The following is a 25,299-nucleotide window of genomic DNA, read 5'->3' on the forward strand; positions in this document are numbered from 1 at the left end:
CAAATGGCTACACAAACCCAAGCATTTCCACGAGGCTCCTCCCACACCTCGTCCCTTGCTCTCCTTCTGCTGCTCTTGGCAGGGTTCCCTAGCCCTGTGCTCAGCACCCTCTGCTGGCTAGATACTGATCTGGGACTTTGGCCTCCTGAAAACAACCCACTCCTTTCCCTCCAGCTCAACATAGGAGAGCTGGGCATGGGAGGAGGACGCACAATAAGGTAGCAAGTTTATTATACTGCAGCACCCCTGAAATGGTGAATGGTTTTGAATCAAGACTTAAGGATAATGCCAAGCATAAGTAGCAGGCAGCCAGATCTGGGCCTCAAGAGAACAGTTAGAATTGTGAGCCACTGCAGGAGACGTGCGCATTGTTTCTGTTCACATACATTTCAACATTTGTGGTGACCCAGTGCATAACTGATCAAATGCAATGTTTGCTATTTCAGTTACATGGCTGCTCGAATGCAGTACAGTGTCTGCAAACTCAGAGGGCTACACAAGGGTCAATAAAGGCAGCAAAGCATTTCATAATTTGAATAAATAGGTTTAACCTGCAGCGTTAGTTGGGTTACTATAAAATTTAAAAGCTGTATTTAAAGAATCAAACATCTGAACAGACTTTTCATACAAGTTAAGCATTCTCTAAGAGTTCAGAGTTTACCATTTTTTCCAGATTGACAAGGAAATTGCTTATGTCACCCCCCAACAAAACACACAGACACCAAATTTTTCACCATTTAGGACAAGACTAAGGCTTGACTCCATTCTCTCCCTTAGGGTTGGAGGTCTGAGAAGGGGACATACACCTGAAGCCATGCCCAGAGGGACTGTGCTGGAGGCAAGAACAGTGCTTCTGGGGGCACCAGCATAGTGGAGGCCTGAAAGACCACTGCTATTTTCTTTCATAAGGGGTTGCCCCAAGTGCTCCAATTTGTGCCATCCAAATGCCGCTGCCAGTACCAGAACAAGTGCACAGATTGTGCATGGATGATGCAAGGCATGCAAAGATCAATTACTCTAGGTTTAATGCAAAGATGATGTCCAGCTAAGGACACTTATACACTCAGTGTATGACCTTGTACTGGTGTCAGTATGGGCGGCTGATGTGGAGGGATAGTAGAGCCATGTCTCTTGTCTCAGCTGCCTCCATTGCCTTTGTGGAATCTCTATCCTCTCCCTGAGTCAGACTACACTAGCCCTTGCATACCAGGAATGCGAGGACCAAGTTTGTATCGTTTTCCTACGAAGGGATGCCTAGGCACCATCTAGCCCTTTGTGTAAACAGGCGGATGGTTTTACCTATTTTAATAACACCAAAAGTGAGCTACGGTTACACACTCATTAAGGGCCTGATCCTGCATGAATGATGTCAATGAGCCATTGAATCCAATGGCAGCAAGACAAGGCCTTTACTGCACACTATTATAGAGCTGTTTCAATATACATTAATAGATCCAAAGGCCAGAAGGGCCTGCTGTGATCTTCTAGTCAGGTCTCCGGTGTAACACAGGCCATAGGATTTCCCTGAATTAATTCTTGTTTGAACTTGAGCATATATTTTAGAAAAACTTCCAATCTTGATTTAAAAATTGTCAGTGATGAAGAATCCACCACAACCCCTGGTAAGTTTCAATCATTAATTACCTTCACTGTTAAAAATCAGCTCTTGGAAGTAGGCATGATCACAGCCTTTTTACAGATGGGGAAACTGAGGCACAGAGAAGTTACAAGATTTACCCAAGATATCACAGCAAATCAGCAGCAGAACTAGGACTTAAATTAAGTCTCTTCGCTCCCAGCCCCCTACTCTAACCACTAGACCATCCCCAGTCCTTGCAAATGTGATGCAACATCCACTGCTTTCATGCTACTAAGGCAGCAATTCTGTAACCCAGTTACTCTTACACAACCAGCAGTCAATCCCACAACAAGCACGCACATGAGTAAATTTACTCAGTTGGATCAGAGTTTTTACAGAATCATACCGTGCATTGTTTGTGGCTCTAAAGGAGCAGTTATCACTTTCCATTGTATCCCTGCATAATATTTAGGCTTGACAAATTTGATTTTTTTAAAATAACTTTTACAGATACAGATGTTTATTTCTAAGCATTTTTTTCTATTTTTATTATTTAAATTTTCACAGTGGCGGGGAATTATGGGGGATGTCAGACGATGAGGGGCATCAGACAATTATTTAGTGACAGTAATCGTTGAGATTCAAAAACTTAAAGTTTTATAACTGTTAAAACACAAATAATCAACATCACATGTCAAAGGACACAAAACAAATATCCTTAAATCAAAGTTTGAGAAGTTCTCAGGCAGCAGCTCTCTTGCTTTGTCTATCTTATACATTTTGATGATCGATTGAAATATTTTTTATATTGGTTTGTGTGTGTATGGTGAAATTGATGTTTACTGACATTTACTGATAAAAATGTAATCCTTCCAAGCCTAACAACATTCTTTATCTTTAGCGTTTTCATTTAAATCCACAAAACAAGACATCAAATACATCTGGGTGTATCAGCCAAGGCATGGACTAGAATAGAACTGCTTAGAAGCAATGCAGAATCAAGTTCTGATCCATTACACCAGTGGTCCCCAAACTTTTTACCTTACACTCCCCGTTACCCCTGTCTATGCCCCTCCCCATCCCTCAACCCTTAGAGCCAGGGCTGGGAGCAGGGCCATGGCTCTGGGAGGTGGGGACGCAGACAGGGGGTACAGCCGGGACCCCAGGCTGGCAGCCGGGGCCAGGAGTGGAGCAGGGTGGTACTCTCTCCCCACCCTCTGGGGGGGAGCTGGCCTGGGCTCCAGCCACCTCCCCCAACATTCCTCAGCCCCCCCTAGGGGGGCACACGCCACACACTGGGGACCTCTGCATTACACCATGAGTGACTGGTACTGTACAGAGGGACTTCAGTATTAATGATAATAATTTAGAAATCTACAGCCAATGAGGACAAGCTCTGAAATCAGCTGTATATTATTTGACTACCGCACATAGAAAAGCATATTAAAACATTAACAGTTTATGACTAATAAGTTTCCATTAGCCATAAATTAAATGTCACATGCATGAAATGACCTATAAGCATACGAAGGGCCTGATTTACCACTCTGTTACGTCAGTAATTCTACTCACGTAGTTACACTGGTGTAAAACTGATAAATCTGGTCCTAAATGTATAGTGCTCTTTCATCCATAGATCTCAATGTCCTTTAAAAGGGAGGTCAGTATCATTATCCCCATTTTACAGATGGGGAAACTGAGGCACAGGGCAGGGTAATGATTTGTCCAAGGTCACCCAGCAGACCAATGGCAGAAGTGGGAACAGAACCTTGTCTCCTGCATCCCAGCCCTGTGCTCTAGCCACTAGGAAACAATGGCTCCCATGTACATGCCTAAGGCCTAATACAGTGCCCTTTGCAAGGCCAGACATTAAACTTGGAGTCAGGCCTATAGAATCAAGGCTATTAACGTGGAAAGCAACTTCTCACGCTCTCAAAATTGCCAAATAAGCTTTTCTTCTGACTTAAGTAAAATTCTATACGCTTCACAAATTTACAAAAGAAATTTTTTTTTTGTTATAGCAAATCTCTCTCATAAAAGTTGCAATCTTCCGCTTTCTGAATTGTCCATTTGCTAATGAGTGGTGCTAATAACACAGCTCTCTTTGTGAAAATGACAACAGGATTTAGGATCCCACTGATCCCTGTAGCCTTTAGGGACTGATATGGCATTACTAAGGCACCCTAAACTTCCAGTGAAGTCCAAGAGAGTTTGAGAACGTCAAAAGTTCAAGTTTAGATGCTGAAAATACCAAAACATACAGAAAGCTCTATTCAACTGTTAAGATTGCTAAGGACAAATAACGTCCAATTCAAAACCACAAAAGCCATGCAACTATATATTACCATCTCATATATTCACACCACCCACAATTCCTGGAACAAACACAGTCACCACGGAGACCCCAAGAAAACCTTTACTTTGCTTGGAATTCAAAGAAAACCAGGTCCAGGAACTGAGCACTGATGTGTAAGTCAAAAAAGAAAAACAATGTTTGGTTTCATTTCCATTAGGTATCTGTCTAGTGCAGGCATCAGCCACTAAATGGATTTAGGTTTAATAGTTAAATAATATAACAAACAATGAAACAAACTGAATACCTGAAATTACAAGTTTGTGAAAATGATAAGTGCTGTGGTATGAACTACCTATTTAGCAATCCTGACAGTACACAGCACCCATTGTTCTATCATTGGGAAAAATATCTGCTCCTGTGAATAGAAGAGCGCTGAAACCAAAATCCTGAATCCAAACACCCCTGAACTGTGGGGAATTTTGGACCCAGATCTCAGCTTTGCAGCTGGCTCCTCTCTCTATTATGAGCAAACCAAAACATCAGACCAGATCACTCCTAAGCTTTGGGGACATTTACATCTGGAATTCAATTTTGCAACTTGGGTCCAGCTCTGCATGCACAAGCACAACTGGCAGCTTTTCCAAGTTACCCCATATCTGTTTGTCCCTCTATCTGGGCAAGTCGACGCTCTGAGCTGGGGGTGTGAGTGTAGACATGGAAGACATCGAATAGAGTGTAAACATGGAAGCCTGAGTGGAAGGACAGGCTAGCCGCCCCAAGTACGTACACATTTGACACCCTAACTAGCCCTTCCTGCAGTTTGTGTCACAGTGACTACACTATATTTTTAGTGCATTTGCTCTAATAGAGCTAGAGTGAGTATGCATCCTCGAGCTAGGAAATCACACTCCCAGCTCAAAACATAGGCATATCCTTAGGTGCTGGCAGATGTTCGTGCACCTCTGTACTGATTCAGCTTCCACTGAATTCCATGGCAAAACTCATTTCTGTATTCTGCAACAGGAGCAGTTTTGAGACTTAAGACTCAAGCACTTGTACAGTATGCATTGATTGCTCTGAATTCAGCAATATATAAAGACCTTCAAAATCAGCCTCTTGCTCACAAACACGTCTAGGGAGAACTTTGCCCCAATGTGAAGACTTTCATACTGCTTTACCACTATTATTAGAACTCTTAACACAGGGCTTAAATTGTGCAGAGGGTGTTGTGTAGGCCTTTGGCAATGGACTGAAATCTATCCACAAGTGGCAATTTAGCAGGCATCAAATTGCTTTTTCAGCAAAGATATTTTATTGAGCAAAATAAGCTCATGTGCCTGTGGTTTTAAATCTTTATTACTGATGTAAGCAGAGTCTGAATGAGCTCTAGACATGACATCTAGTGATGAGCTGTGGAAGAGGACTTAAGAAGCTGATCTCGTTTGCATGGGCACATGCACCCTGCCTAGGTGCTCAGCATGATGGGATTGCTTGCCCAAATGATCACTTTTGGCTGGTGTTGGATCCCCAGTCTCCTTGTTATTGGGGCAAGAGTAATAAAGGATTGTTATCCTTGTTGATGGGAATCAAGGGCAGCAGAACTGTACTTGGCATTTCCCGCTCAACTAAACAGCACTTGCTAGGCAGGGGGCATGGGTTCCAATGCCCAGTGAGTTGAGAGAGGGTAGGGACAGGTACTTGTACCTGGTGGTGTGGGCCCTGCTTAAGGGTCTTAGGCACCATTTGACCCTTCCACTCCCCACTGTGTAATAAAAGAGCTAATTTAGGCTCAATTGAGAGTCTTGTTACACATCACAGAGCTGAAATCACTGATACTTAGGTCTGAGTATTAGACCTGCTTTGGGACTGTCTCTCTGATGCAAGAGACTGCCCGGTGTGCACCAGCAGTAAGTCTCCCCAGCTAACAGCTGAAATCACTGAGAGCTATGTTAAGTGGTGGGGCCTGAAGCCATCTCGACAATCGGCTGCCAGTGGAGAGGTGTGGCAAGGCGGCCGGTGCAGAGGACTGGAGCGGAGCCCCGCAGAGCAGTGCGGCGATCAGCCAGCACGGCAGCTGGCGGAGAGGGCCAGAGCAGAGCCCCGCAGAGAAATGTGGCAATAGCGCAGCTGGCAGAGATACGCGGCAAGTGAGTGCCCGGGCAGAGGAGTGAGTGAGGTGCCTTCTTACCCCCTCCACCGAGGATGGGAGGTGAATTCTGCAGATGCACCTCTGAACTCTGGGTCTGCACTGACCAAGGCCTGCAACTGTGAGTGGGGTGCAGAGAAAGGACGGGCACATTAAAGGGACTTTTGGTTGCTGGACTTAAGAACCTGAGGGGAAAGGACACCGCCCAACTTACTTGGGGGTGGGTCTTTTGCTCATGGTTTATGTTTATGAACCCCGTTTGCGGTGTTTTCCCAAGTTAATGCCGGGTTACTTCCCTCCTTTTATTAAAAGTTTTTGCTACACTCAGACTCTGTGCTTGCGAAAGGGGAAATATTGTCTCTTAGAGGTGACAACCAGCAGTAAGGGCAACCTATAACATGGATGTAGAGTACTGTGTAATAACTAATTTTAAAAAAATTTATATATGAAGGCCTCAATTGTGACTTCACTATTCCAAATTCCTGTTTTACTCCTGATGTACATAAAACTGTAGAGTATATTGTAATAGTGCTTATCCCAGTTTTTAAAAATTAATTGAAAACTACATCCCTCAAACGAAGTGCCAAACCTAATACTCCCAGGCCCACGATATGGGACTAAGAACATTTGGAAAAAGAAAACTGCCCACAGGTCATACAAGGGAACATGCAGACCATTAGACATGTGGGGCATGAATGTATGGATGGGTAAAGCAAAACAGCCAGGAAACAGTGTTTGCGACTACTGGGTCATATTCAATCCATGCATTATGTTTTACCAGGATGATGGGTAAACATCCTCCCCATAAAAAGATAAAAAGCATGGTAATGTGGCAGAGAGAGCCTGGAGCACTGGGTACAAGATCTGGGGCCTGAATCAGAGGCCATGAATTAAAGTTAGACCAAGTATCAAAGTAGATGTTTATAAGTTTATGAATTTGGTAGTGTTGTTGTTAGTGTATTAGGAATTAGATAGTTACGTAAATCCAGTAGGTGTCAGAGTAAGAGCCGTGTTAGTCTGTATTCGCAAAAAGAAAGGGAGTACTTGTGGCACCTTAGAGACTAACAAATTTATTTGAGCGTACGCTTTCGTGAGCTACAGCTAAAATCTCAGGGTTACGAACACCAGAGTTATGAACTGACCAGCCAACCACACTCCTCATTTGGGACCGGCAGTACGCAATCAGGCAGCAGCAGAGAAAAAAAGCAAATACAGTACAGTACTGTGTTAAACGTAAACTACTTCAGAAAAATAAGGGGAAAGTTTAATAAAAAAGATTTGACAAGGTAAGGAAACTTTTTCTGTGCTTGCTTCATTTAAATTAAGATGGTTAAAAGAAGCATTTTTCTTCTACATAGTAGCTTCAAAGCTCTATTAAGTCAATGTTTAGCTGAAAACTTTTGAAAGAACAACCATAACGTTCTCTTCAGATATACGAACAACCTCCATTCCCGAGGCGTTCGAAACGGAGGTTCTACTGTACATTTCAAGGTTAGTACAGATACCCCCCAATCTAGTGCAAGATGGTTTGACAGACTGATTAATAGGGATGTTTTGTTCAACGTATCAGGAACAAAGGGAGGTAACAAAGAGATGTCATAAAATACATAAGGTGGTGTGTAGTTGTATATTTCAGTTGTTTGCATCAGCCTATAAATGTCGGGATACTTCACCTTAAGCCTTTGTCCAGCCTAGGGGCAGTAGAAAGTCCTGCTGCTGACTGAGCTGAGTCCACTGTAACGAGCATACCTGTGTTAGCGTAACTGTAGACACTGATCCAGGGAGCAAGTACCGTGCTTCCTTGACAACAAACTTGGCCAAGTGCCTTCACCACTGAAGCATGCCTGTAGTCTTCCTTTATGAGTAATGTTGAGGTCTGCTAAACTATCTGCTGCACTGTCTACTAATAACATTTAAGCTCCAAGGACAGAAGCACTGTGTAGCCTCAACAGCACTATCGTGACAACAGCATTCCAGCCTCCCCACACTTTGCAGCACTGGGTAGCACTATTGAGGTCTGCTGAACCAGCTATGTGTGCAGAGCTGGGACAGTACACAGAAAGAACACACGCATACAAGCCAACTGACAACACCCTGACACTGGGGAGCATGGGGGCACGTGTCATTCACCCAACCCTCGTGAGGGCTATGGAGCTTGCCGCCTCTGTGGGGCTACTTCTTCCTCTGGCCAGGGAGTGGGTGGGCAGGACCACGGACTGAGCAGAGCCTTGACTCCAATCCCACAGCCTCAGTTCATTGACCAGCAGAGCTGAGCCAGCATGGTGGGAGGGGACTGCAACCTGCTACTGGTAAAGCCTCTCAATCATTGCTCCCGCCTTGGTCTGTTCCTCGGGTGGTGCAGTTACATTTCATCCCTTATTCAGGGCAGACTGCAAAGTGACAATCTAGTCCTTAGACTGTAAACTCTGTGGGGAAGGGATCATCTCTCCTGTGTCATCTGCAGAGGGCAGAGCATTCAAATATTAAATGGCCACCTACCCGAGCCTCCTGACTCAACCACATCAGATATACCAAAGGTCTCCACTGAGACTGCCCCTGAGCAGTAGAACAGGAGGAAGAAAACATTGCAAGGAACTGCCCCCCAACTCCACTTGTGTAAGGGCCAATCACAGACATGGTCCTAGCACTGCTTGAATGGCAGGACTCCTCCATCCAACATATCACTACCACTGGTATCAGCTACTCCAATGGGGGAAGAACTGGAGCCTGTCCATCCCAGAAGAAATTCTGGCTGAGTCAGCATGGCCCCTCTGCACTCCCCTAATGCCGTCTGTGGCTTTACCCGCAATCCAGCCCTTTGAGCTGAGATCCCAGATTCTGAAAAGGCTAAAAAGAAATGACTTTCAGAAGTATTTCATGCATGAGTTTTTTAAACACTATTCCATTATTAGGAACTGTGACAGGCGTAACCCTGTAGTCAGCCCTTGCACGCTACTGTGGTAACCTGTGTATGAGGAATGCTTTGTGAGGTATCATTTGAAAACTCATAATTTGCAGGGCATTAGTGTTCTAGTAAAATATGTGTAGCAACATTGTATGTAAACTTATAAGATTCCACTGTATGGTGTTACTAAAACACATTCCAAGTCTGTGGAGTGGCCAAACCAGTTCCTCTGAGACAAAGGGCAAGCTGACACCTCAGCCAGGTGTAAACAAGGTCAATGGGCCACTACCTGCTAAGTGGCTATTCATTGGCAGGAAAAGAGGCCTGGGCAGAAAATCTACATTTTAGCAAAGAAACAGCAGGGGTTCCTGTCCACACAGTCTGCCCGGCACCATGCTCCCAGCTGGAGATGCTTCTCAAATGGAGGACTGGACTATAAAAAGAAGGGGCAGACACCCCAATGGCCCCCCACCTCCTCCTCCTCTCTCTCTGTCCATTTCACTGCACCAGAAGGAACAAAGGAAGCAGCACTACACAGAAGAAGGGGTTCTGGCCTAAGAAGTGCAGCCAGTAAGACTGTTGAGAACATGTGGTGAGAAAAACATGGCTTTGAATTTAACATAGTTTATTAAATCAGGTTTCAGAGTAGCAGCCCTGTTAGTCTATATCCGCAAAAAGAAGAGGAGTACTTGTGGCACCTTAGAGACTAACAAATTTATTTGAGCATAAGCTTTTGTGGGCTACGAAAGCTTATGCTCAAATAAATTTGTTAGTCTCTAAGGTGCCACAAGTACTCCTGTTCTTTTTGTTAAATCAGGCACTAGTTGTGTTTTATCTCTATTTTTCTTGTAACCATTTCTAACTTTTATACCGCATTACTTGTATTCACTTAAAATCTCTCTCTTTGTAGTTAATAAACTTGTTTTATTGTTTCATCTAATCCAGCATGTTTGAATTGAAGTGTTTGGGAAACTTCAGTTGAGGCAATAAAATTTGTGCATATCATTTCTATTAATAAAATGATGGACTTTATATGAGCTTGTATTGTTCAGGAGAGAGCTGGGCAGTACAAGATGTACATTTCTGGAGAAAATCTGGGACTGGGAGTATGCGGGAGTCACCCTGTAGTATAATTCAGGCTGGTAAATCTTGGGTGTAACTGGCAGACTGCAAGTGCAAACAGCAACAGCTGGGAGTGACTTACATGCTGGAGGCTGTTTGTGAGCAGTCCAGGAGTGGAGGCAATAGCAGCAAAGCAGTGTAAAGGGCACCCCAGGTTAAGGGCAGGGGTGACCCAGCTGCTCACTAGTCTAGACTGTACCCTGGGTATGTCATAGGAACAGACTATCTACAATTCTAATTTTTAGACAGAGTGCCTTCCTCCATTATAATAAATGCACTTTCTATTGATTACTACAGAATGTATATCCTACATGTTTGAACCAAGAAAACCACACAAATTCAAAATTTACCAAAGACTATAATCCATTGCATACCGTACCTTTGAGATGTTACTGGAACGGCTCATGGAATGTCCCAAAGCCTTCTCATTCTGAAAGAGAACAGAAAAGGATCATTAGAGTGACAGAGAGCTGTTGGATGGAGGTGTTAAACCAGATATTAACAGTAAAATAAACAGATTAAATACCAGAGCAGAAGATATTTATTGGATTTTGCTCCTATTGGAGTAAATCTGAGTTATGCCACCAACTCTTGTGGGAGTATGATTGGGCCCTTTCATCTCTATAATGGCTATATTACCACACAGAACTCAACTAGACAAGACTTGCATGAATTGGGGAATATTAAGATAGTGCCCTCATGTTCTGAGACATTGCAAAGTCATTTTTCTATACTGCAGTTATTTTGGAAAGGAACCCCACCCCCCTTATCCGCTGAGGAATTATAACCATGACAGGAGAAATCCTACAGTCCTTACTCAGGAAAAGGCTCCCAGTTATGTCACAAAACACTGCTGAATAAATCACGTCCATGTCATTTCATAATACAGAATACCACAGAACTGCCTTTTCTCCAGGAACACGGAGAATTACCACACTGGAAACACTATATGTATGCAGTGTTGTTGTAGCCATGTCGGTCCCAGGATATTAGAGAGACGAGGGGAATGAGGTAATATTTTTTATTGGAGCAACTTCCGTTGCTGAGAGAGACAAGCTTTTGAGCTACACAGAGCTGGAAACACCATGACAGCTGGAGTTACAGAAGATCTGCTGATTCCCTTCAGTCATGTAACTGAAATTAATCAGGTGCTGTATTTGTTTCCACAAGTATCCATACAGTTGTATCCACTAGGGAATACATTATGCAGCTTCTTTACCTTCCTCACCTGCCAATCTGACCATTAGGTATTTATATTGTGCTCATCACCATAGTATCTGCGCACCTCTGGGTTCCACGCATCCATTCCACTTTCTAAATGTTATGTGATTTAGTCGTGACTGTGATCGGGCATGTCCATTTCAATGCCGAGAAACTGCGACAGCTGCTTATCTGGCAAGGAAGTTGCTTGCTTGTTCTGGATGGAATCCAACAGGGAAATTTTTCTTTTAGAAAAATAATAGACATGAAGCCAATCCACAAAGTTAAGATGCAAATCAGGATCCAACTTCCTCAAGCTTTGGGGGTGGTCAGATCTGCTGTTTTGGTTTGAGACTATCCCTCAAATATATGGCACATTTATCAGCCGTTTCCACAACCACTGGTCCGGTGCGAAAGTTGCCAAAAGCGTGCCCTTCCGTTTGACACCTTAGGGACCAAACTGTTTCACTTTCCCTATGTGGCTTTTCACTCCCAAAGAGACACATTTATATTCTACAAAAGAGACTTTGACAGGAAACAGGACACCAGACAGCACTGCTGCTGGCCATTCAGGTGGCTGGGACATTAAATACTGTACCCAAGAGAAAAGGTAAACCTAAATATAGAAATACATAAATCAGGTCAATTTCAGCTACTCATAGATCAGCTGAGACATGAAATCTACATGCATGTTATGGAGGGTGCCAGTTGTGATTGGCTACAATTAAGATGACAATTAATGACTAATTCCACATCAAGCCAGTGTAAGGTCAGGTTAGTCCCTCAGCAGGTGTGGATTACAGGCCTGCATTAACCCCACACTTTAACACCATCATGCTCCAGGAGGCTTGTTCCATGAGTACAAGCCTAGTGCTGGTCAAAAGCTCGGTGCTGGGAGATGGGAAGCAGGAGCAGACAACAAGATTTCATCAGCAAGGGCTGAGCTGCTTTTAAATACCAGCAGCTGTTTCTTCCCTCCTTCCATCCAGCTGGGACAATGTGCCAGGGAGACAGCAAATGACTCCTCTTCCATGCTCTCCATAGTCAATGAGACATGCCTGTTTGGCAGGGGAGGAGTTGAGGGAAGCAGTGAGCACGAAGAGGCAACTGCTTGGTTACCATAGCGCTTGCATATACAGAGCACAGAATTCAGCTCCCCAAGATCTGCATGTTACTCCATGTACCAGTTAGAACACCAGGAAGGAGGAGCTATTTCTTTTGCATGGCAATAAACATTCTTACAATGAAGTGCCAATCAGTGAGCCACTGAGATCTTGTAGAAGGCAACTGATGGTCAAATTTAAAATCAGCAGGGGCCAAATTCAGCCCTGGAATAACTGGGCCTAAATCATCATTGACTTCAATGGGAGTTGCATGTGCTGGTTAAATTTGGCTTTAGAGTTGGAGAAGTATTTTTATTACATGCAAATTTAGTATTCCTGGAAACTCTGGAACAGGAAGAGAAATGAGAGAGGACAGACACCGGGGGCATTTGAGAAGTTAACCTTGGATTGTGCTACTGCAAGAAAGCACTGCATTATGTGGCTGGGTATCAAATCTCATCACCACATCAAAAGGAAACGTGACTACAGCAACAGAGAAAGTTCGCTGAAACTAGAGATGGCAGAGGAAGGAAGAATGAGGCTGCAAGGTTGGGGGGCATGCTCACAAGCTCTGCTGAAGAGAGAATGGCACAGGCCTGTGAGCATGGGGAGAGCTACATAATCTGTGGGGTTACACTTACTTCCCTCTTTAGCGATGGGGTTGGAGGTGAAGTAAAGGAAGATCATGTGGGTTAGGGAGAGAGATTGAGAGGGAGCGTCTGCCTGGGGCATACCATCTATAACTCCACGCAACTGACAGCCTAAAAACTAGGGCTGGGATTTCAAATGCCTTAGAGACAAAACGAAATGATCAAAGCTCCTTCATGCTAACTCTGTGCTCCCCAACCCTCCCCCAAACACCACTCTTTACCTTCAGCAGGTTCCAAGTTAGGAATCATTACTGAATACACAGGCATGTCTGTGTTAAAAAGAGACAAGGTGGGTCAGGTACTATCTTTTATTGGACCAGCTTCTGTTGGTGAGAGAGACAAGCTTTTGAGTTACCCAGAGCTCTTCTTCAGGTGTGTTGAAAAGGACAGGTTGAAATTTAATAAGAATGAATGGGATGAAGCACAGGGACCATATGTGCACAATGCGATAAATGATGCAGAGAAAAATCTGCTCTAACCCACAGCACAGAAACTAAAATTGCTGCTGAATTCCTGGGATTGTGATTTTATCTGCTGGATGCTCTGAGCAGCTGAGACACGGCTGCTCACATTATCTTTATTGATGTATTGTTACAGAACATACCTATAAAGGGCTTCAACCACTCAGACCAGCCAATACAATTAGTACTGTGATTTTAAAAGAATCTTGTAATTAAAAAAACCCATAAAACCCTCTTGAATAATTCCTTATGAAATACTGAATGGGAATGTTTATCTTCTTCATGTAACATCACTCCCCCACCAAAAAAAAAGGTCATTTATGGTATTTCTAGTGCACTCCTCTCCACTACATAGTCACCACACATGCACCTACACCTCCAGTGTTAGCTCCCTAGCACACACTTGCTTTAGTTGGAATATCACTGCAATGCTAGGCTGTCTTGAGATAAGCACGCTGAATCAGAGAGACTTTTGATGCAACTGCTGCACATGTCAGTTTATGTACACACAGAGATCTTTAAACCATCTCAGTGTGTTAGAGCTTGTTTCATGAAGAACAACTTGCTCTTTACCACATGGGGCTTAGCTGAATCATGAATGCTCACATAACGGCTTGGTGAGAAGAAACTCTAGCATGCTCTCCTCCATTTATCAAAAGTGCTGAAAAGATTTTGATCATTAAACAGCAACAGAAGTGCCTCTAAATTAGAGATTTCATGACACTAGCTGTGCTGTTTGGTTTTCTTTGCCAAATAAAATGATAAAAATCTTATCATTAAGGAAAAGCACAGCAGTTGCCATTAGAAAGCCAGTGTTTACCACATGGTGGTATACGAAAGAACTGCTGTGTTTCTCCATCATTAAAATAGGAAATAGCTGTGATACCACAGAAATAGCTGTTGGTGAGGGCTGACTTTAAATGGCAACCACTGTAGCTGAGAGAAGAAAATAAACGTTAAGCAGATAGTAAAAATTACAAGGGCATCAAAGTAATAAAGAATTGCTCTGTTCCGAGCAAATAGGTCCTCTGATTGTATATTCATCTTTGAATCATAGGAGTTGTTCACAAATTAAAAAGGTCACCAGTGAGAAGACTAAGATGATATCCAGTTAACATTATCGTGTAGGAAAAAGGCGTTAGAGTGACCTTTTCAGAGCCCTTTCCTCATGCAGCAAGACATGCTCCAGGCTGGTGACTACATCTCTAATGCAGGAAGAGCATTAGGTCAGGCAAATACAGCATCTGCCGATTGTTCACTTTTTTGTACAATTGTACAAATTGTACAATTACCACCCACTAAGGAGCATGCAGTTTTTTTTCTGGTCCAAGTCAGCCCTTGTACGTGGGATAACAGAATCCTGCCTTTTGAAATTCATCCCACTGTATTAAAGCCACTGGCCTGCACACTTAAAAACCCACATAGTTTAATAGCAGCAAATGCAGCAGGACTTAGTGGAAGCCTCTCTGTAGCCAAAGCCAGCTGCTCCTCTGAGATCTCCACTGGAGATTGGCTCTGGAGGACGGAGACAGAGGAATTAGTGTGCACAGAGAGTACAGCCACCATTGTCCTGGCTTGCTTCTCTCAGGTTGTCCTCACATTCACTTTCCTCATCCCCTTCCCTAATTTAGAAACCTGCTTCCCTACTGTTACCTACCATTGCAGCAGCCTTCCTGCCCAACTCCACCTCACCGACTAGCCTCCTTGCTGCTGTCTGCTCTTCCTTCCTACCGCCTTCCTGATCTGCCTCCCTTTGTTGGCTACTCTGGCTCATTTCACTCCATGAATCACAGACTTGGTGCCTTTCTTCCCATTTGCTTGACTCACAAGCCCACTGTCAAAATCAGGGTGTCACAGTACTTTTCAATTTCCCTACTGTAACAAATCCATGGAACGTATACATACATACATACACACACACACACGGAAAACCAGGACTAGACCTCTGGTCCCTCAGCTCCCAAACTCCAGCCTTGAATGCTGGAGCCAGAAGATCTCCTGCCACTGATGGCAAAAGTAAGCCCGTCACTAGGGGGGCAACTCTTGCTCACTGATACACACAAAGCCAATATGCCACACTGTCCTCTTTCCAAATTCAACCATTTCCTTAGCACAGCATTAGCAGCTGAGCAGACTAAAGCAACAGGACAAGGTGAGTGAGGTAGTATCTTTTATTGGACCAACTTCTGCTGGGGAGAGAGACAAGCTTTGCAGCTTGCACGCATTCTTTTTTCAGGTCTAGAGGCTTCTTCAGAGCCATTTACGTGGAACAAGCGCTAAGGAAAAAAAAAGGCAAAACCAAAAACCTCATGGCTCATAAGGACAGCCATACAGGGTCAGACCAAAGGTCCATCTAGCCCAGCATCCTGACTTCCGACAGTGGCCAATGCCAGGTGCCCCAGAGGGAATGAACAGAACAGGTAATCATCAAATGATCCATCCCCTGTAGCCCATTCCCAGCTTCTGGCAAACAGAGACTAGGGAAACAATTACTGCCCATCCTGGCTAATAGCCATTGATGGACCTATCCTCCATGAATTTATCTAGTTCTTTTTTGAACCCTGTTATAGTCTTGGCCTTCACAACATCCTCTGGCAAGGAGTTCCACAGGTTAAGGCTCACCTCAACAAGTCTCTAATGGGTACAAAGATGAAAAACAGCATGATAATAATTCAGAAAAATAATCCATAGCTATGGAGAAGCAAGCATCACCACTCAAACCCCTCAAAAAACAAACAAACAAAAACCAAACACTTAAGAGTCTTTTATGGTAATACCAGTGCCCATCATGATGGGACACCAGCTAATAGAAGCAACAGGCTTGATTCTGCTCTCACACTGGTACTAGGATTGTGTAACTCCATTAACTTCTGTGGAGTTACTCCAGATTTACATGGGTGTGAGTGAAAGGAGAATCAGGCCCATGAAAGGCAGCATGGTTCCCTGGTTAAGGCTCTGGATGGGGAATCAGGAGTCCTGGGGTCTATTCTTGGCTGAGCTCCTAACCTGCTCTTTGTGCCTGTTTCCCCTCCTGCCCTTCGTCTGTCTTGTCTATTTACTGTGTCAGCGCTCTTGAGCTGGATGTGTCTCTCACTGTTTATACATTGCCTTGGACAATGATACAACCTAGGACAACCTGATCCTGGCTGGGGTCTTTAGATGCTATAGTAACACAAAAGTTAATATTATAATAATCAGGCCCATTCCAGCCACGGAGGAGGGATAATTGCAGGGGGCTGCTGTGTGACAACATATACAATAGCAGCAGCCACTGCTATACTGCATAACAAGGAGCTGCAGAGCTCCCCACATTGTGCTGACTCCCTAGTGCTTGTTCTCAGCAGGCCTGATTCTCTTCAGAATTACACTGACATGAATCAGGAAGCCACGGGAAACACACCTCTGTGAAATCAGTACGTGAGAGGAGAATGGGATTCAGAGAGCACAAGCACGAAGAGTCTGGTTGCTCCCCATTCGGTGGGCAAGGAGGAGGAAGGAAAGACTTCCTGCACCATCTCCCTATCACAACTATTCCCGAAATGTACTTTACTGTGATTATGTTTCATATCAAGTATTTTCTGGCATTTATTTAAATCTCACATTACAATCTTATAGCTGAACCGCAGAAAACAAGACAATACATGCACATACATCTAATTATCTGATTTAACTGGTGTTGGGGGAAAAGAGATGTGTGCATTATTTTCATCATTTTGCCAAAGCCAATGAATTCTCCAATTAAGAGAAAGGTTTCCCAGCATTGCCTGAACTAGGATGTTGTGACTTGATAGAATTCAACATTTTATTACTTCAGCAGAAAATAGCACTTTGCATCATATCTACTGGGCATAGTCTTGCTTTTTCAGTCATAGCATCATCAGAAAGCTCTGATGGGCAAAGAAAGCTCTAAAGAGCATAGTAGCTGGGTCACAAAACAAGCTGGCTAATATATTATTACCAACAGCTGCTATACCAGAGGGTGGGAGGATAGTCTACTTTGTATCTGTTTGTTTGTTTAAGTTGCCTTGACAATTGTGAACATCACAGACTTCAGACTGTAATAACCTCCAATTGTTACAGAGAGACCAGGAATAGCAAACAGGAATGGTTGTAGGCCTAAACACATCACCCCCTCCAGAAATTACTGGGAGAGGGCTGTCTTCCTCTGCCCCAAATTGCTAGCTGGGGGTGCGATATTTGTGACAGGGTGGGATATGTCTGTATCAAACTGTGAACTCCATTTTGTTTTGTGACCTCCATTTTTGGACCCTGTCTTCCATTTTGTGTTTGGTGTTGAAAAGCCAACTTAACCTGGACAAGGTCAGTCAATTCCAGACGCTGTCCTGCCACGGAGGGGTGTGGGAGACCTCAGAGAAGACCATCAAGAAGAGAGCTATCAAGGGTCATCATCTCTGAATGACTCAAGCACCGACACGCCTCAGGGGCGCAACCTTTTTTCCCATGTGCAACTCGCATCAGTGGGATTGGAATTTTCGAGCTGGGGTACAAGGCAAACAGGGTCATAAAATGGATTTAAGGAGATGGCATCTCCACTGCCACATACCAGATGATGAGACTGGAGAGACACAAGGCATGAGGGACTCTACCTGGCCTAAAATGCTGATCAGCTCTTGGACTCGCAGAACAGGTGAGATCAGATGGGGGAGGGGAATCTCAGGACTGTTATTTTACAAAGATCTGTAACCATCTAGTTCTTTCTTGAGAGTAACAGTGTCTGTAGTTAAGAAATCCCTTTACTAAGCCTGGGTTCCTTGCTTGCCTGCCATGGCATCCCTGGAGGGGTTAATCGTAGAATCATAGAATATCAGGGTTGGAAGGGACCTCAGGAGGTCATCTAGTCCAACCCCCTGCTCAAAGCAGGACTGATCCCCAATTAAATCATCCCAGCCAGGGCTTTGTCAAGCAGGACCTTAAAAACTTCTAAGGAAGGAGATTCCACCACCTCCCTAGGTAACGCATTCTAGTGCTTCACCACCCTCCTAGTGAAAAAGTTTTTTCCTAATATCCAACCTAAATCTCCCCCACTGCAACTTGAGACCATTACTCCTTGTCCTGTCATCCGCTACCACTGAGAATAGTCTAGATCCATCCTCTTTGGAACCTTTCAGGTAGTTGAAAGCAGCTATCAAATCCCCCCTCATTCTTCTCTTCTGTAGACTAAACAATCCCAGTTCCCTCAGCCTCTCCTCATAAGTCATGTGTTCCAGTCCCCTAATCATTTTTGTTGCCCTCCGCTGGATGTTTTCCAATTTTTCCACATCCTTCTTGTAGTGTGGGGCCCAAAACTGGACACAGTACTCCAGATGAGGCCTCACCAATGTCGAATAGAGAGGAACGATCACGTCCCAATATCTGCTGGCAATGCCCCTATTTATACATCCCAAAATGCCATTGGCCTTCTTGGCAACAAGGGCACACTGTTGACTCATATCCAGCTTCTCGTCCACTGTAACCCCTAGGTCCTTTTCTGCAGAACTGCTGCCTAGCCATTCGGTCCCTAGTCTGTAGAGGTGCATTGGATTCTTCTGTCCTAAGTGCAGGACTCTGCACTTGTCCTTGTTGAACCGCATCAGATTTCTTTTGGCCCAATCCTCCAATTTGTCTAGGTCCCTCTGTATCCTATCCCTACCCTCCAGCGTATCTACCACTCCTCCCAGTTTAGTGTCGTCTGCAAACTTGCTGCAATCCACACCATCCTCCAGATCATTTATGAAGATATTGAACAAAACTGGCCCCAGGACCGACCCTTGGGGCACTCTAATCAAGATGCTCAGAGCACCCACAATGAAATGGGAATCTGAGGGAACACACATAAGCCACCAGGGCAGAGGCACTGGTTTTGGGGTGTCAGGTGGCCAGGCTGCAGAGCCCCACATCCCAAAGAAGGCTGGCACCTGTGAGTGTGCCTTAGAGACCCAGAGTTAGGAACAGTGACCCGGCTCTGTCCAGACCCAACTGGGTTCACTCACAACCAACTGGTGTCAGACCAAGGGGGGAATGGGCCAAGCTGTGACAATGTTGACTTCAATAGGCCCCTATTCACCACAGCTTTGATTTACATCCCCCTCACCTTCCCAAAACTATAGTTTCCCTTTAGTTTGTGCTGTTCTACTTTACTGCCAGATGGTGCACAGGAATTTCAGATGAATCTGGGTAACCTGCACGCCCCAGCTCCCCCTGAGAAATGGCGAGCCTCTGATCTTTGCCCCCTTTCCTGACTGTTCAGCCCAGAACTAGGCATAAGCTTCCCGCACGCTGCACTGATGCTGCCTGTTCTAAGAATAAATCAAAACTTCAGTTTCCAACATGGCTACAACAACACTGCAAACAGTTTCCAGGATTGTCAATCTGTTACATGTGCCCACATTAAAATTTAAAATGAATGTAGTGATGGTGAAATGTATGTGGCTAGTTTATACAAAGAAACTAAACTGCAAAGACTTTGCATGTGCAAGAAGTTCTATAGATATTCTTATCTCTCTTCTGCCAGACAGCATGCCTAAACTGGGGGCACTTCTTTATGATGCCACACAGAAAATGAATCCTCCCCTCGGGGAACAAAAAGTATGAACTACAAAGGAGATGATCCAAAAATATACTCCTTTATTGCGACAGAATCAATATGCATTAAGCTTACCTGGGTGTTTGGAACAGCACTGCCACTCACAACGTCACGTATTTAACACAGGCAAGAGAGATATAGTGCAACACAACTCAGTAATTATAGAAGATTGAAAGGACTGACATATTCTATCTTTGGGAAAGTAATTACATTTAATGTAATTCTCATGGTACACTACACATGTCAACACGCCGAAGCAAGCCACTAAGTGATGCAACAAACTATTTTAAACTTTCACAGTTTTAAAAACCCTCTAGGAAACCAGCAATTTAAAATTCCTCAAGTTGCCAGCAGATGTTGGTAGTTTATAGCCAGGCCAAACTTTCAAAACATGGCCTCTCCCTGCATGTGCCTAATGTTGCACATGCAGTCTCTGGCAGGTGGACTATTTTGCACGCTACCACCTGTCTCTGTAAAGGATGGAAAATGTGGACACAATTGGTGTATAAATTAAGCATGAATGGGATGTGTGCATACAGACCACCAATTTACTATTAAACAGCTAAGTTGTGGAATAACCTCACAAGGGAACAGTGGAAGACTATTTGATTGGGACATTTTAAAACAGACGGGGCAAATTATCTGAAAAATTAATAGAAAACAATGCTTGGCAGTGGGATGGACTGTATGCTCTAACAGATCTTTTCTATCATAGATCAAGAATTCGCAAACTTTTTCACATCTTAATAGACAGCATCTAATAGACTACCTTCTCTCCCATTTGTGATTGCATCTGGCCCACGTGCTCACGACATCCCTGCTGCAGCTATATTGCTTACATGCACAACTGACATTGGCAAGTATTTAAGATATTAAACACCACTAAAAAATATGATAAAGCAAATGGAAACAAGAAGAAAGGGTCAGCACTATGTGACCAGCCAGTTCTACGAAGAACCACCAGCAAGCACTCAGCAGACTGCCAGTGATCCATGGACCACAGTTTGAGAACATCTGCTCTACATATTCAGGAGACAGTCATTCTGCAGGTCAACAATGAACTACATCAGGACAAAATAAGTGCAAAGTGCTCCTATTCTGATCTGGCAGCATTCTATACTCACTTTGTACTGGTGGTATCCATTACTATACAATGTGTAGGCCAGGATAAACTGGGCCCAAAGATTCTGTCTTGCACACACAGAAAGGCTGGATTGAGGCCTCTGTGAAAATCTGGCTTGTAATGTTCAGAAGTGTTTTTAAGCACGTTTAACACGTTTCTAGCTCAATAGTTTGGAAAAAAAAATCAGTGAGTTAATAAAGGGGACTAATGTTTAAAAATATCAGAAGACCCACACTGAATTTTTTAAAAATAAACCAAATCCAGTAAAACACTGTTCTTGGGGGAAAGGAAACTAATTTAAGAGAAAATGTAAATCCTCTGTTTTAAAGGGTAATGTAATTAAACTGTAACAAGAACCTACTGAGAAATAAAATTGTTAATAGCAAGAAAACATGAGCAGTGAAGTGAGGAATCTTTATAGAATCACTCTGAATTCCAGGCTAATTAATTATACAGGAAATTCAGGTGTAAAATGAATATTTACCCAAACAAATGAACTTTCTAGAAAACACAGGAAGCCCTGGAATTTAAAGGTGTTTTAAAAAGAGAAATAAATGAAAGGAACTGCCTTGGTAGTTGTACAATGCTGATTATCAGCGGGCAGGACAAAGTACCTTGCACAACAGCACTAAGCTAGCAGCAAAAGCAGCACTAATGCACACATGGTGTCAGGTTCCTCTATGGTTGGGCAGAAAGTAGAACTATTGCAGGCAGTGATATGGTGTGGTCTATTAGAATGCGGGCTGCTGGGAGCAAGTGGCTTGTGTTATGCAGGAGGTTGGAAAAGATCATCATAATAGTCAGTTCTGGCCATTAGAGTTATTCGTCTTTTAAATGTGATTTTCTTTCCCTAGGCGCCTGGGGCCTGATTCTGCTCTCACTTCCACCTGTGTAAAATGGGGAGTTTATGTATTGCTGGACAACTGGTGTGGGCAAGATAAGAATCTACGTCCGCAGTGGCAAGAGTTGGTGGGGAAAGAGGAGGTGCTGTCCATCCTGCAGATTATTAAAGACAGTAACAGAGCTGCATCCAAAACTGTGCCCTAGACCTGCCACTGCTTCTGTCCTAACAAGGCACATAACTGGTGATGTATTTCTCAAAACCCATCGTCGCTCTTGCTTTAACAAATCAGCCTGATGAACAGTTAGGTCCATCCACTGATTGTTCTGTGTGTAAAATAGTGATTCCTCATGCATCACTTCCCACTGATATTAATTTATTAATATATTTATTAATTCAATCATCTGATATGGGGTAAAATGGCAAAAGTCCATGTTAACACTAAGGATTTAACATCTGCTCATAAGCGTCTTCCCCCTTTCCCAGTGTACAAAGATTTAGGGATATCCCACATTTCGGGTGCAATCCTTGGAAGGGACGGAGAACCTGTAATTCCTGAGATCTCCCACAGGAATTGCTGGTGCTGAACACTTTCAGGATCATGCCTTTGAATTTTACCCCAGTTATTCTGCAAAGAATTCTAGGCTGCAGTTTGTATGAAAGACTGGCTCAGAAGTGTTACATTGTACAATGGAGAGCAGAGACATGGGCATTGCTGCTCATTCAGGAGGGATGTTTGGAGCCTATTACTCATGTGAGGTGAAATTGTGGTGAATTACAATGTTCCTAACTCTTTGGTTGAAACAGTGATGATAAATATATCTTTATCTGCCTGGCTTTTTGTGTGTTATTTATACTACAGTTGTCAAGGGGAATGACAAAACCAGAGTTCTAGAAATCTTCCATATTTTACCTCTTGAATATTGCTCACTAACAGCCAGATTCAGCTTCCAATGAAGTCAACCAAAAGATTCCCACAGAGCTGGATCAGCACTACGGTAGAAACTCAACATCCAGCTTTGATTTAGTTAATAACATCCTGCCTCCATGAAAAGGGTGCCTGCTAATTGAAGTTTGTCACTAGCATGAATGTACATCATGTTCCCACCTTCCCCACTGTATCTTATCTTTTCTTGTGGGGAGATGCTATAGTGGCATTTACAAGGATCTTGCCAGGGTAAGCCCTCAGGAGATGGGATTGGTGTAAATTCTGGTATGTTTCCTATTCCCAAGAAAGGAGCAGACAGGCACCCAGGGAAGGCAAATGCTATGTGAATGTATGTATCCACACCACCTCTGCACTACCCCGCCTCCAGGACACCAGCTTTGTTTTTGTAGTGTCATTTCCCAGGAAAGCCATTTTAATTTAAACTATGTTGCAGACATGACATTAAGATCAATACATTCTCAAAAAGAGTATAGTAATATAGAGCAAAGCAAAACACTTCCAGTAAGGCACAGTAGGTAAAACACTGGGGCACATCAGCCACAGGAGTGCCATTTTGGAGTTTTGTCTCTGTTTGGCAGTAGCCCTTCATTAAAAGAGATCAGGTGTTTCAATGAAATCCTCTGCTCAAAATGCAATGGCAGTCAATAAAGCAAACAAAATGCTAGTGTGAATAAGGCCCAGGGTGGAGATTAATACAGAAAACCAATGGACAGCCTCAACAGGAACCCTGTGTTCAGCTCTGGTTACTCAGTGGTAAAATTGTGGCCCCAGTGAGAGTTTTGATATTTATTTCACTGGGGACAGGATTTCACCCTCTCTCTTAAAAAAAAAGATACAGCAAAAAGAGAAGTAGGTTCAGAGACAGATGTGGAGACTGATTAGCATAGAGTGAGGCTGAAGAGACAGCCTGTCTAGTTTAGAGAGGAGATATGAAAGAGGTATGTAGCTATGTACATGTAAAAGAGTTAATGTTTTCGGTATACAGCACCCCTATGGGTATGTCTACACTGCAATAAAAAACCCACAGCACTGAGTCTCAGAGCTCTGGTTAGCAGACTCAGACTTGCAGTGCTCAGGCTCCGGGGCTATAAAACTGCAGCGTAGACATTCGGGTTTATGCTGTGGCCCAGGCTCTGAGACCCTCCCCTCTTGTGGGGTCTCAGAGCCTGGGCTCCAGCCCAAGCCTGAATGTCTACATTGCAATTTAATAGCCCTGCAGCCTGAGCCCTTTGAGCCGAAAGCCATGTCTACACTCGCATTTGTGTTGGCAAAACTTCTGTCGCTCAAGAGCATGAAAAAAACACCGCCCTGAGCGATATAAGTGTTGCCGGTATAAGATGCTCTCCCGCCGACATAGCTACCGCTGCTCATTGAGCTGGTTTTATGATGTTGACAAGGGAGCTTTCTCCCTTCAGCATAATGCTGCTACACGAGAGCTTACAGCTGTGCTGCTGTGAGCTTGTAAGTGTAGACATGGTCCTAGTCAGCTGACCGAGGCCAGCTACGGCCATGCCACAGGTCTTTTATTGCAGCGGAGACATAACCTCCGTGTATGGAGTTTCCCTGCCTATCTGCAGGGCGTGGGTAATTCAAATGGGCTATTACAAAGTGAGTAACATGTACTGACTCTTATTGAGACTTTATGGGATGGTTTCCAAAGCACTCGGCATTGGTCTAACTGCTCCCACTGACGTCAATGAGCATTTTAGTAAGCATTTTTGAAAATCTTATCCTATAAAGGAAAATGAATAAACGGAGAAAGAACACATAACCTAACAGTCAACTAAACCGAGAAATATATGCTTTACTCTTGCATGTGGAAACCATAACACTTGTAGTATAAAAGCTCACAAGGGAGACCAAGGGAACATTTTAAAGAAACTCACATACTGGAATGGACAGCAGCGTAATATTGACACAAAGGCACATGGAAGCCAATGGAGTTGCACTCATTCACACTAGAATGGCCAATGGAACTATCTGCAAATGACCAGTGAATAACCTGAGTGAAGCTCTCACAACAGAGCCACCGGCATGACCACAAAGCACAGTGCTGAAAGCATCTACACCCACCACTACATACAGTGCAGGAGCCTCAGCAGCAATATGCCTGCCCATGCCTGTCGGAGGTCATTTTGGTTAACAAGCCTGACTCAAGCCATCAAATCTGCATCATCACGTATTAGATGTGCAATGAAGGCTATCTTAAACAATTGGTCGGGGGGGTCTAACACAACCTGTTTGCTAAAGAGGGATAGTCTTCTGATATAGTTGGAGCAGAAATGCACTCCAACCATTCGGGGATCCTTTGAGACAGACAGTCTCTAAAGACAGGTAGCTG

The 25,299-nt window shown here is 43.8% G+C and overlaps 1 protein-coding gene across 10 annotated transcripts in view; it reads right to left on the minus strand.

Moving 5' to 3' along the window:
• MARCHF8 (E3 ubiquitin-protein ligase MARCHF8) overlaps positions 1–25,299 on the minus strand; it is a 184,548-nt gene that overhangs the window by 44,785 nt on the left and 114,464 nt on the right. For all 10 annotated transcript variants that reach the window (XM_043552291.1, XM_043552292.1, XM_043552294.1 and 7 more), the window contains one exon: positions 10,428–10,478. In XM_043552291.1, coding sequence (XP_043408226.1) covers positions 10,428–10,478 — 51 coding nt within the window. The remainder of the gene's footprint in view (positions 1–10,427; positions 10,479–25,299) is intronic.

Source organism: Chelonia mydas, chromosome 7, assembly GCF_015237465.2.
Source record: "Chelonia mydas isolate rCheMyd1 chromosome 7, rCheMyd1.pri.v2, whole genome shotgun sequence".
Taxonomy (NCBI): Eukaryota; Metazoa; Chordata; order Testudines; family Cheloniidae; genus Chelonia; species Chelonia mydas.